The 14,053-nt window shown below is 42.0% G+C and overlaps 1 protein-coding gene across 2 annotated transcripts in view; it reads right to left on the bottom strand.

Annotated features, from left to right (window-relative positions):
• Positions 1–14,053, bottom strand: part of tti1 (TELO2 interacting protein 1) — a 28,141-nt gene that overhangs the window by 6,751 nt on the left and 7,337 nt on the right. For both annotated transcript variants that reach the window (XM_037104659.1, XM_037104658.1), the window contains exons 7-12: positions 12,725–13,141; positions 12,144–12,303; positions 11,423–11,590; positions 11,109–11,260; positions 10,396–10,536; positions 9,550–9,754 (exon numbers count right to left, since the gene is read on the bottom strand). In XM_037104659.1, coding sequence (XP_036960554.1) covers positions 9,550–9,754; positions 10,396–10,536; positions 11,109–11,260; positions 11,423–11,590; positions 12,144–12,303; positions 12,725–13,141 — 1,243 coding nt within the window. The remainder of the gene's footprint in view (positions 1–9,549; positions 9,755–10,395; positions 10,537–11,108; positions 11,261–11,422; positions 11,591–12,143; positions 12,304–12,724; positions 13,142–14,053) is intronic.

Raw genomic sequence — 14,053 nt, 5'->3', positions numbered from 1 at the left:
ATGGAAGAGCATCTTAGAGGACACTTTATCATGTTCTGTGAATCACAGGGGCATCTAAGAGGGCACTTCCGGTCACTCTGAGCCTGGGTGAACTGTATGGGCAACGGAAAGATCCCTAACAGTTGGGTTCTCTGAAAGATGATCACTTGTGAAAACACCCTTAATGTAACTGAGCCATCATTAAAGTCAGTTGCTCCACCTGTGCGTTTTTTGCCTTGACGCCCAAAAATATCAGCTGTGAAAAGGTCTGTACAGTCAGCAACTGTTTAATGAGGTAAGCCTGTACATCTGCTCATTAGTGCAAATACCTAATCAGCCAATCATGTGACATTAACTTAATGCATTAAAGCTGGCACACATACTCAAGAGGTTTAGCTGTTGTTCGAACTGAACATCAGAATGGGGTAGAAATATGATTTAGAGTCGTGAATGATTGTTGGGGCCTGGTGGTTTGAGTATCCCAGAAACTGCTGATCTCCTGGGGATTTCGCTCACAACACACTCTTGAGTTTGCAGAGGCTGGTGTAAAAAAAAAAACAAAAACAAAAAAAAATCCGGTGAGTGGCGGCTCTGTGGGCGAGGGCACCTTGTTAATGAGAGAGGTCAGAGGAGAACGGCCAGACAGGGTCAAGCTGTCAGGAGGGCGACAACAACATATTACAGCTGCGCTGTGCAGAGGACTATCTGTGAACGCACGAGGAACCTTCAAGTGGACGGGTTACAGCAGAAAGAGACCTCACCAGGTTCCACTTCTGTCAGCTAGGATAAAGGATATTAACTAGAAAAACAAACACTGCCTTAACACCTCGCCTGCCAAGTGTTCAACATCCGGCACACATTCCTGTGATAGTGTTTTTATGTTTAAACTAGGGCTGTTACAATATATAGAACCAGTCAACAGTTAAGACACACCTTCTTATTCAATGTTTTTTTTTTTAATTATTAATATTTTGTACATTGTAGATGAATACTGAAGACATTCAAATTAAGAAAGAACACATATGGAATTATATAGTAAACAAATGTTTTAAACAAACCAGAATATGTTTTGTATTTTAGATTCCTCAGTATCCAGCTTTTTCTTTGATGACAGCTTTTGCACACTCTTGGCAATCTCTCAATCAGATTCCTGAGGCAGACACCTGGAAGGTTTTACTACTAACAGCTGTGTCTGGTCAAGAGTTACTTTAGAATTTCTTGCTTTCTCCATGTGTTTCAGACCATCGGTTGTGTTGTGCAGTGGTAGGGTTGGTACATAATTCTATACAGTGAATAGTAGTCTTCTGGTCCATGTTATGGCAAGAACCACTCAGTAAAGAGAAATGACAGGCCATCATTACCCTCCTGTTGTCTTCGGGTCAGTTTGACCCGTCAGTTGTCTTTTGAAAATGGGTCAAACTGACCCAAAGACAACAGGAGGTTTAAGACATGATGATCAGTCAATCTGAAAAATCTCAAGAACTTTTAATGTATCCTCAAGTGCAGCCGCGTAAACCATCAATTGCTATGATGAAACCGGCTCTCATCACGACCGCCCCAGGAAAGGAAGACCAAGAGTCACCTCTGCTGCAGAGGTTCATTAGAGTTACCAGACTCAAAAACTGCGAGTTAATAGCACCGCAGATAAGAGCCCACATAAATGCCTCAAAGAGTTCAAGTAGCAGACGCATCTCAACATCAACTGTTCAGAGGAGGCCTTCATGGTTGAATTGCTGCAAATAAGCCACTACTGAGGAAGAAAAACAAGAGAAAGCAAAGTACTTGGGCCATGAACAGTGAATGGACATTTGACCAGTGAAAATCTGTCCAAATTTGAGATTTTGGCTCGACCCACCATGTCTTGGCTCCCATCATGAAGCATGAAGGAGGAGCTGTAATGCTGTTCTGCTGGTGACACAGTTAGTGATTTATTCAAAATTCAAGGCACACTGGACCAGCATGGCAACCACAGCACTCTGCCGCGACCTGCCATCCCAGCTGGTTTGCGCTTAGCTGGACCATCATTTGTTTTTCAGCAGGACAATGACCCCAAACACACTGCCAGGCCTTTGTACTGGTTATCCGACCAAGAGGGAAGGTGATGGAGTGCCGCGTCAGATGACCTGGCGTCCACAGTCACCCGGCCTAAACCCAGCTGAGATGGTTTGGACCACAGAGCGAAGGCAAAGCAGCCAACGAGTGCTCAGCACCTCTGGAATCGCCTTCAAGACTGCTGGAAAAGCATTCAGCGTGACTTCCTCATGGAGTTGACTGAGAGAACGCCAAGAGTGTGCAAAACTGTCATCAAAGTAAAAGGGTGCATATTCATATTCGTACTCTTTTTTTGTTCACTACATAATTGTTGTATAATTCATAGTTTTGATGTCTACAGAAGTAATCCACCATGTCGAAAATAGTAAAAATACTTAAATGAGAAGCTGTGTCCTAACATTTGACTTGATTTTCACAAAAAGATAATTGCGGCCAAACACGTTCCCAAAAACAGCATCATTGCGACACGTATTGAGAAAAAATATGCAATTAAATCTGAATCTAACATTGCTGACTGCACTCAATAACAAGTGAAAAGGTGACCAGATTAACTGAAAATCAAAAGATGCACAAGGCCAAACATATCAATATTTCATGTTTTAATATCATGAAAATCATGACTATCACCCTAGAACCCCATTTTGAACAAAGTCGTTAAGGATCATTACTCTGGTTTAAAGAATCAGCACCCATGACAAAAACAAACTATATTTAGATAAGAAAATGAAAACTTGTCGACCTATTTTTGTCTCCACTCAACTCAGTTCATGGTTTCATCAGTGTAATAACCCAACAGTGAGTAAGCCAGAGCGTTTAATTAAACTATCACTAAAAATATAATTAAATAACCAATAACAGCGCAATCTTCTCAGAAAAACTCATTAGTCTCATGGAGCACACATTAGTTCCACTGCTTATGCAGGTATGACAAGTTCAGATGTCTACTGTTTGATGTCATCCCCTAGTTACACTTATCACATTATGTTGCCTAATGTGTACAGTCCCCTATAGCAGTTTTCAACAGAAGGAGGAAGACGGTGCTAGTTTCTCTGAGTGCCCTGCTACATGTGCATTAAATCGAACAGGACACTTAAACATAATGTATTTGCATCGATGCTGAAGGCAGGTATAGTTTGCCTTACTTTAAGAATAGAGACAGAATAAAGGTAATTTACACAGGAAGTAATGCGGTGGATAACAGCTGCATCATAAAGTATTTTTATGATGCGTAACTTTTTTACTGTGAGTTCTCGTGGGTGAATTCTCTTCTAAAATTCAGTTAAAAGCAACAATGCAGCGTCAGCCAGACATTAAGAAGCAGAGACGACGCGCAGCTCGTATAAAGATGCCAGATTTCATTAGACAGACAGAGGATGGGCATCTCATCTCTGGTGCACCAAAGACTTGTAGAGAGAGGAATATGGAGATGGACAAAAAATACTGAGGAATTTATCAAAAAGTCCAATAACCAACAAACAGTTCATGAGATTGTAAAGACGATTTGTGACACAACTCCTGCAGTAAATGTTATCTTTGGTCTATTCCACTAATACTTCATTTTTAGTTAACAGAAGGGTTATTACCTTAATGTAACTTTGCGACGCAGCTAATGAAACAATTTAACAAGCACATTTTTTTCTCATTAGGGTCAACAGATACATACATACATTTGGTGGCAGTGGACAAAACAAGAACAAAACTTGACACAGTGGGAGGCAATCATGGAGATAGACTTACGACGTCTAGCTGGGGGGAGACCCATACATTTCTGCTATGGGAGATTCTGTTAGAGAACACACTGACCTGCAAGTAAGACCAGCGAAACCACATCCCAACGTCAAAGATTTACTGCCAAGTTTGAGTCCGAAATCATATATTTTGCAGCTTTTTTTCATTTGTGTGAAATACTGTAATATCAATGCAAGAGCAGAGTATGGCATATCAAACCAAACTGTGAGCTGAATGTATCATTTCATCCCTGACAGTGTATCTGTGGCCACAGAGGATTTTTTTTTTCTTTTCCTCTCACTTATGGGAACCTGGGAGAAAAAAAAAATACGGGCTAACACCAGTAGAAAGGCAGGAATCTTATCAGCACCAACAGCCCGAGCTGCTGCTTGTTAGAAGCGGATCTCTTTTGATGTTCTTTGTAACGAACATAATCTGGGTTGGTGAACATACTGTATCTTTTAAACATCTGCTTTTCTCATTGTGGACTCACGGAATCACTTCCTGATATTGTGTCCAGAGCCAAGTGGAACAGTGGGTTGACCCACTGTTATTACAAAAATGACAATTACTCTACAGCTGTGCATATGAATGCATCCGCCCACCTGTCATGTTGCAATTCAAATCCATGTCTCATATAATGTCTGAGCATGGAGAGAAGACTTTGAAGGAATTCTATTTCAAGTACTGAGGGAAGTTCTTCACAATCGCAGCATGGCTGAGGGCAACATCCAAATCACAAAGGCTGCCAGGTAAAATGTGTGATAAAACAACATTGTGGTGAATTATACCATGGTCATGAATGCTTGATTCTGATTGGCTGCAGGGTGTCAATTAACTCCTGATTAATGGACACCTATGGAAATAATAAGTAGCTCCAGTCAAACTGTTGATCGCTCTAAATGAATGTTTAATCTGAGTATCTTATTCACAACACTGAATCCTTCAGATCATCATCTCGATGCAACACAAAAGCTGCAAAGTAGTCTACACTGTTCCTCTGACCATATTTACTGTCAACCATACATTATGTTTTTGACTCTGAATCTTTAAAGCATAACGTTAGCTTCCTGGCTAATCGCTGATACAAAGGTTTCCATGAGCTGAGCTGGCTAGTTTATCTCCTGTTGTTAAGTCGCATCTAAGGTTTGTCCTATTTACTGGAGTTGTGAACAGTGTTTCCATCACATTAGCACTTTGTTGGATTGAAATGATCATTCCAGCTACCACTCAAACCCTTGGGTGTTGCCAGGGAAACTGGATTTTTGTTTGTGAGAAACTTCAGATATTGATTGCAAAACACATGAAAATGTAAATTAAAGGTCAGTGTTTTTTTTTCTTTACGGTGTAAGCAGGACAATGCCCTTCAAGGTGTTTATAATTAGGAATAAGTGGGATCAGTGCTTTCAAATGTGCCGAGCATTATCCCTTATGTAGTGCTGCAGAGCCGGCCTCACCTTCAAAACTCATTTTGCAGATATAAAAACAAACATGTCTGTTTGGTATAGAAGACCACAACAAATGTCACATCATTATGAGTTCTTTCAGGAAAAATTAAAACTGCGATGCAAAAACAATTATCCCTACTCATCGTGAATCATGGCACAGTTGCATTATCTGTCAAAATAATAACACAATGTGATTTTTATAACCAAACTACACATCCTTAAGTCCATCACCATCATTTCCTGAGAGGAACATGCCGTCTTCATTTAAAGACAATCAGCTCTTCCCTGTAAATCGAGAGTTTTGTCACATGGTGCAACACTGATCACCTGAAGCTTAATATCAGCCAGACCAATGGGCTTGTGTTGGAGAAAGAGATCAAAAACAATCGAAGTGTGTCCACAAAAGAGTGTGTCACACTGAAGCTGACATTTTGAATATAAAATGTCATCGCTTCATCATTTTATCCCGTTAGACACTGGTGTCAGATGTGCTCATAATTAGCATTAGAATCTTGAGTAATGGCCCAAGTGTGTTCTGTGAGATCACAGTGACCGCGACCCTTTGACCACCGAAGTCTATTCAGTCCAAGTGGATGTTTCTACCAGACTAAAGAACTTCCCTCAAGGTGTTCCTGAGAGACTGCATGCACAAGAAAAGTACGGACAGACAAAACAGAGACATAATGTTTCTGGTCACAGCTGCTGGTGTAGAAGTATGAAACTATTGATTAGAGCAGCTTTAGAAACATTCACATTTTTTTCTGCTGATGGTTTTGAAAGTGTAAAATAGAACTGAAACAGCTTTTGCTATGGTTACACAACCTCTGCGGTAAGTGCATGCACTTAAAGCTGTGATTTAACTCACACTTAAGCTCTCTATTTGTTCTAAATGTGTTCCAGCACCAAGGAGGAGTGTGCCACTTGCTCTGACTTCATCTGATCAAACAGGCTCATTTCGTCACACTCTCTCTATTATTGGAGACGGGTACAGATGGCTTCTCTGCTGGTGCCCTTGATGGCTCTTCTCACCTTTTCTTTTTCACCTCAACCAGAAGCTCAAATAGCAAAAACACTGACACTGACTGAGGAGCACTGTGTGGAGAGCGGTTAAAGAGCAAAACCGTACAACCTTAGATGAGCACTTACTCCGGAGATTGTGCTCCGAGACCAATACCGCCAAGTCAAGCAGCGACCCCAGTTTGAGACTGCACTTCAACATCTCATCTCTAGTGTGAAACCACTGGACCATTTTAAGGAGACTTTGGGACAAAACCCAGGGTTTTTATCAAGATCACGACACCTCCTGCTGTGTTTGTTGCAACCAAAGTTTTTTTTTTTTTTTTTTTTTGCCAAAACATGACAATTCTCCAACCCTAACCAAGTTGTTTTTGTGCCTAAACCACCTAGCTAGACCATAAGCACAGCACTGTCACAACATACAATTGCAAAAATAGCTGTGTATACGCACATCCAAACCAAAACAGGGCAGCACAGCTTACTGCTACTTATTTAATGCACCAGAGTAGAGATGTTTTGCCTTTTTGAGCCACTTGCATTAAATAAGTAGATATCAGAGCTCTGCAGTGTGAGAACATTTTCTGCTACAACATAAAATTAAACATTTAACCTAAAGCAACCTTAAGCTACAAGATGAAGTAATGTAAAGTTTCAATGTCTGTGGTTTGCAGAACTGTATATTACCAGTATTTATTCTGCCATTGTGTATGCACAATTACTATATGTAGGTCTGTTTTGCACATTATACTGCACTGAGGCTACACAGCGCTTCATACAAGAGACTGTATAGAGAACATACAACATAACTGCTGTTTGATGGAAATCTTTTCTATGACATTTCATAACACATCTCTTTTGGAATCTCCATTTCTCTCCATTCATGCCTAATTTGGTATTCCCCATGCAACGCAGTCCTTTCACAACTAACGTTGGCGCTGCAGACAGCCCTGCTACATCTGCGACACATGCTGTCACCAGCCGCTAACGCTTCACCCATCAGTGATGAGCTTCAGCAGGAGGGTGGAACATGTGTGAGGTACCACAACCCACTCTGCAGCTGACCGGGCTGGAAACGCCGCGACTTGAAATCAAATCTAAACTTGCGCCACCTCCCCTGATAATCATCAAATCTGATAGTAATCCGGGTTTATTTACATCAGAAATATATATTAAAAATCTGTGTTCAACTTCAATGTCTGAAGACACAAAAGCAGATCTGAAAAGAAGTCCGACACTGCATGAACATGGTCTCAGTTCCACAGGAGCAATTGGAACCCAGTACGCCTGCGACAGAGACGTTACTGCTTAATGAGCATGATGACTGATGAAAAATTAGACATGCGGGTCATAATCACATCATTGGTAACACACTGGCGCTGAGCCCTCAGACCACTTTGGGTTGAACATTTTCAGACATCGAAGCTGTGCCAAGCACAAAATACACAAATCAGAATGCACACGCACATCCAAACAACAAAGGGCAGGTGCTGTGTCGAATGTGAGAGGAACACTAAACGAAAAAAACAACTTGCACGCTTCAGGGCTCCAATATCCACATATTTAATGCAACGAAGTGGTGACACTTCCAGCAACGCAGCTCTTCATCAGTCATATCAAGTGCAGTGCGGCGCTTCTTGAATGCACTACTTCGCCGCGTTAAATTAGTGGCTGCTGGAGACTTCCTCTTCTTGTGACACACAAAATACACAACTCTAAAAAACACTCCATTTTTTAAGCTAATCAGTTGAACGTCCTGCTTTCTTGATGTGATGACCGTTGTGGCGATTTAACGGCGTCTCCTGCTTCATTGTGTTGAAACGGAGCTTGAAGGAGAGCATTTGCACGCAGCAGTCATTGTTCGTTCACACACATCACTTCACCAAAAAGAAACTGCATCTTAAGCTCTGCTGATCAAATTTTCAAGATGCAGCAGTGGATCAAGTCTCCAGGTCTCCAAGATAAACAGAGACTTCAGCAGAGCGGTTTTCACCGTAATACGAGACTGCCATCTGGTGGTGAAAAGTCACTGTGCTCTCTGGAGGCTGCGTGAAGGATAACTGAATGTCTTGTTTAGGTCTCTGCGCACGTGAATGTGTGCCCAGGCAATATTTTCAAAGAATAAGCCATTGACAAAACAGATAAGCATCACAACATTTGAGGCTTAGGCAGGGGGAATTATGAGCTGAAAGGCAAACAACAACCAGGTGCTTTGACTCGACTTCACAAAATCCCGTGATAACAGTAAGCTTTTCAGTAGCAATAGCAGTACCTGTGCAGACACCAAAAACAAGCCTAAGCCGTTTAATTCCCACTTGAAATCTGGAATTTTAGTTTTACATTTCTATTCGCACATGGGGTATACCTGTGCATACATGGTTTGTGTTAATAACTGCTTTTTTTTTAACTTTGGAAAGAGTTGGATTAATGGCTTCCCTCAGATTCAGTCTTTATTATGGGCTTTAGTATTGACCGCCTCATGGAGAAAGCATATATTAGTTTTCAACAGGGCTGGGTATCATTAAAAAGACAATACTGTGACTCTCATAACTGAAAAATACTTTTTCGTTGCTAATTTTCTGAAATCCATTTTAACAAAAGAATATATGACACATACACAGGATGAGCCCATTCTCTGAGTGTAACCTTGTCTGTTTCCTGCATGCCCTTGGACAACCAATCACAAGCACTATTTGGCACTGGCACAACAAGCATGCTGCATGCTAATTAGCTTTGATTAGATTAACTCATTAGGTACGGAAATTTGGCATCAAATGACAAAACACGTTTCAATAGTCAATAGTATCAAGGCATTTCGTTCTGTGCCATAAAAGTATTAAAGTTAGATAACCAGCCCATGCTCTAAAATGTGAAACTACATCCTTTAATACATAAGTATTAGTATAAAACTGATTTTTACAAGATGTTACTGCACTAATACCTCATTTCAAACTTGCAACACAATCTATTCTGTGGTGATATTTCAAAATGCTCCAATTCAGAAGAAAATTGGCAGGAACCTTAAAGCATGTAAATTACTGGTCTGTGTCTTGCCAGTGGCTCAGCTTTAAACACTTGGGCGAATATTACATTGGTAATGAAGTGATCTATCTGGTACACGTTCTCTGAAATGAGCATTGTATTAACCTTCATTACGACACTTTCTATGTCAAGATAATCATGATCGATTATCTTCTATTGTGCTTTGCCCTATCTTTACCTGGTGGGACCATTGTCAGTCTTTGGATCATACCAGCTACAGTCATAGACGATCATACCGTATATTGCATGTTGGAAAGCCTGTGTGTCTGTGTTTCTATTCTCCTACCTAGGTCCAGCCTCTGGCACAGTGAGCCCAGGCCCTGCAGCACAGCCAGCTGCAGTTTGTAAGCCAGGGTGTGTGTGTAGACGGGTCCGGCCTTGGCGCTGATCGGAGCCTGACGTGCCAGCGAGGAGCTCAGCTTGGGCAGAATCTCTTTAGAAACCCTCCTCCTCAGGAAGTCGCCACATGTCTCACCAAGCGTACACAGCACCTGGCAGAGAGACAAAGCGTGTAATGTACATATACAGCAAGTTGTCAAACGTGATGAAACGTCCCTGTAGTGTGGAAATCGTTCAAAGATCTGACAAGTGACACCTGGGTGAACCATGGCATCAACACAAGCTGCCACGTCGCTGATGGAAACGTCACAGTTTTCCAACAGCAGCGCCGAGTGACTTAATGACAGTTTACAAATTAGTTCCGTCTGACTTTCATCATCTCATCAAGGGAAATATGAAAAAGGATATATAAATAGTCCATCAGAAGACAGTGTTTGACAAGTAGACTAATTCAGAGTGACATGCAAAATCAACTGAGACAGTACTTTGGTAAATGATCACAAACAAGTTTGATCTTTATTCACTGGGAAAAAGAGTCAGAGGGCCATTTTAATATTCTGATTATCTAAAATAGTTTGAAAAGCCAGCTTTGGGAAAACAATCCACAAATAATTTGATGATATTCTCGCTGCGTTTGATTGTTATGTTAAAAAATTGCTTCACAGAATTGCAAACACTGAAACAGTTTTCCAAAAGTGACTATTCGATCTGACCCCATACCTGTGCCCAAATCTTTAAATTCAAGAGCTTGCAAAACTTAATTATGATTCTGAAAAGACTTGTTTTTACGCACCCTGAAGGCTCTGAGGACTGCCAGAGGGTCATCGGCCGTGAGTCTCTGTACGAGGGCGGGCCAGCAGCGGTGGGCCATGGGCAGCAGTTCATTCTCCCTCTCGCTCAGCACACACACACATAGCTCCAGCACGTCCAATATCTTAAAACAAAGACAAGAGGTACAGCCGTTGATATCAAACTTTCGTTTATAGAGTGAAACAAATAACACAGATATCAGACATGTTAGTGCTGGGTGATGTAAGGCAATCTCTTTAAGCCTCTGTAAGACATTTTTTCTAGAAGTGCAACTGTACTGAAGGGTTGAATCATTACATTTCACACTGTGCAGTGATTGAGTCTCTGTTATACACCAAAGTTTTCAGCCACAATGCAGGAGTGGCTCAAGGGAAGGCAACGTCAGTCTGTCGGTCAGTCGCTCCACCACCATGATCCTGCGACTACTCCACTGGCACCCTCATGAGGATTTGAGGGGAAGTGTCTCAACAATTGAATGAAATGTGGCTCAGATATTCGTGTCTCCCTCAGGATCCCTTCACTTTGTGTCCTGTGCTATGATGTGATATGAGATACGAGGTAATACAACAGCCAGTTCTCTATTGGATCTTCATGGTGGTATCATGTGTGTCGGGGAGACCAATCCTCACTGGGAGTATTAGGATCAAAACCAACTCTCCCCCTTCACGCTACTATACGACACACTCCAGACTGTACCTTGAGACGGACCCTGAGATTTGGGTCAGACAGCAGATGAATGCAGCGCTCCATCACATCTTTGGTGATGCTGAGGTGGGAGGGAAGCTCTGCTTTCACATCTGGGCCATCGAGATCTTCAACATCCTCACACTCCGCGGGAGGGGGGACTTCTGGAGACAGCGATGATGAGATGGATGATATTTGACTGATTGACTTGGCAAACATGTATCCCTACTGATAAGTTTCATCTAATGGAACCGCTCCAAAAATTTGACAATACTTCAATTAAGTTATCATTTCCTGTTTTGCCCTCATACGTATTTTTGAATTACCTAAATCGTCAGTGTCGTCCTCCTCTATTCCAATGCCCTCTGCCAGCTCTTTCTGTTTGCGCTGATCCAGAAGGAACTGGCGAATGTTGAGGACTTCCTTTTGAGTGGAGGACTGCTTGGATCTGGCGGACTTGCTGGTCCTCTCACAGCTGGAAGGAAACCACCTGGCTAAAAGGAAGAAGAACAAGAGGAGGTTGCAGTGAGCTGTGTCAAAAGATCCTGTTTTGTATGTTGTCTCTATCCCTGTTGCACTGCTTCTGTCATGTCTTTTTCCTACATTTTCATTGGATCTGCTGGAACAAGCATCTACGATCTGCACAACGCTGCAGAAGTGGGTGCCATCTGATGCAAAACTGGTGATGATCTAGTGGTCACCTAACATGAAATTTTGTCACAAATATTCACAACCACTGAATCTGACCACATTTAGTCTGTACAAAATAATTGCCGTGGCGGTGAAAAAGTTGCAGAAACAAAATTCAAATTATCATTAGGTAATTAGATATTAGGATACTAAAAATCTCTATCAATGACCAGTATTCATCCATACATCTTTTGAACATAACACAACTAAATGCTTTAGAAAAGTGTGGTCAAAGTGGCCAGTGTGGTAAAGTATGTCATGCGTATGTCAGACTCACATGAAGTCATTTTGTTCCTAACTCTTTTATACCCTCACCATATGCGATAAAATGAGCTCATATCGCTTTTGAAATCTCACCCAGTGCCTTCATGAGCGCGTGCAGCACGGAGCAGAAAAGAGCAGCTGTGTGGTCGTAGCTGAGATCCAGAGCCATCAGCACGTCCTGAACGATGTCTCCGACCAGAGGCAGCAGGCTGCAGTCAGAGTGAGTCAACATCACCGTCAACACCCGTGGAGCCTGGCCAACAACAGGGGAATATGATGAAATACATGTTCAGAGCAAACCCATCCGCAGTATTCACCTGATGGGCCTCATGACTTGGACTTGTGTATATCAAATCTGAATCAACTTTAACTTTACTGACTTATGACCTCACTTGAACTTTAGCCTTTTGACTTAGGTGCTAGGGTTTTACACAACACATCTGCTTATAAAATCTCCAAATGTATTTTGATAGTTAGAATCCACATACTTGAACAATTTCTTGTTAAATTTAGTCATTAAAATGGTGATTTAATCTTTCATTAAATACACTTTATATTCTATTCTAAACAGAACAAATGTTTGTTCTGTTTCCGTCGTTCTCTTTCTTCCTTTTTCTCTCTGATGTTGTGTATTACTGTGCATTCTATAGCACGTCAGACCGTGTGAGTGTTACCTGTGGATGCTGGCTGAGCCTCTGCAGGTTAAGCGATATATCATTGAGCAGATAGTCTGAGTTCTCATTGATCAGCTCCTTCAGGGAGGGGTATCCACAAGCCTTACTGATGTCCCACATGGAGCCCAGCGCCGCCTGGCTGACCAGCAGCGTCTCCTCCCCGGCTTTCTCCAGCACGGGGTACAGTGACGTCATCAGCAAGGGACGGAAGTCAGGGCCCAGGGCCTGAGCAAAGCAGGCGATGCCCTCGAGTTGGATACACAGCTGCCAGATGTTGCTGTTGAGCTGGTGGATCGTGGAGGCGGACGACGATGGAGACAGAGAGCCGCGTGAAGAAGGAATCACTTGGAGAGAGCTCGCTTCACTGCTGCTGACATTACTGTTGGATATGGAGAGGAGTCTCGACGGGCTGAGCAGCTACAGAGAAGACAAAGACAAATGTCATGATCATGTATCATACAGTTTTTCTTTTACAAGTAGATTGTGTTTAATTTTAGACAGACATTAGCACAATTGATAAGACTGAGGATAAGAGAAAGGGCAAAACTGTGCATGTTGTGCTGCTCACATGGCTGGGGACAGAGGAGGTTCCTCTTTCTCCCCCACGAAACGTTGTGTGAAGATCAAGGCTGAATAAGTAAAGTAAATGATGCACACAACACACAGACCTCTCAAATGTTTTACACTATTCCACTGACTGGCAGACTGGTGTCCGTAAAGCGCCCAGAAACAAAGCTGACTCCAACAAAGCCAAGAAAGGAGACTGTTGGCTAGCAAACATGGATGTATGCGATGTAGGTTTCACGTGCTTCAATAAATCATCACTGCAAATCTTTTATGGGAGAGGAAATGTAACATGTTTAGTGGGTCTTAAGGATACACACAAGGTGCTTTGGTGAGAAACCGCGAATGGAAAACCAAAAAACTCCCCAGGGTATCTGTAAATCTTCTTCGGGGGACATTTATTTGAAAAGACACAACAGATGGCATATCAAATCAATACATCATAAAAAAAAATAGCTGTTCAAACCCTCAACTCAGAAACGACTATCCGTTTGACTTTGCTGTCAACAATGATTGTAAGCTCACATCAGTCATTAACTAGCTGGTGCCCTGCTTGACCAGTACAGAGTGGTAAAGTAAGTGGCTATGCTGACTGCTCACATGAAATGATCTGTCAACAAAAAAAAGCTGACAGCTCGTAGTTTATGCCATGTTGATATTTACTCCATTAATGAATGTGACTAATTTGACTTGAGGGAGGCCCTCACAACAGTCTCTGCAGTGGCCAAGCCTTCCCTGCGCTGGATAAATCTGTGCTTGGAGTCG

This window comes from Acanthopagrus latus, chromosome 7, assembly GCF_904848185.1.
Source record: "Acanthopagrus latus isolate v.2019 chromosome 7, fAcaLat1.1, whole genome shotgun sequence".
In the NCBI taxonomy this organism is placed as follows: Eukaryota; Metazoa; Chordata; class Actinopteri; order Spariformes; family Sparidae; genus Acanthopagrus; species Acanthopagrus latus.
This window is presented reverse-complemented; position numbering and strand designations above follow the sequence as displayed.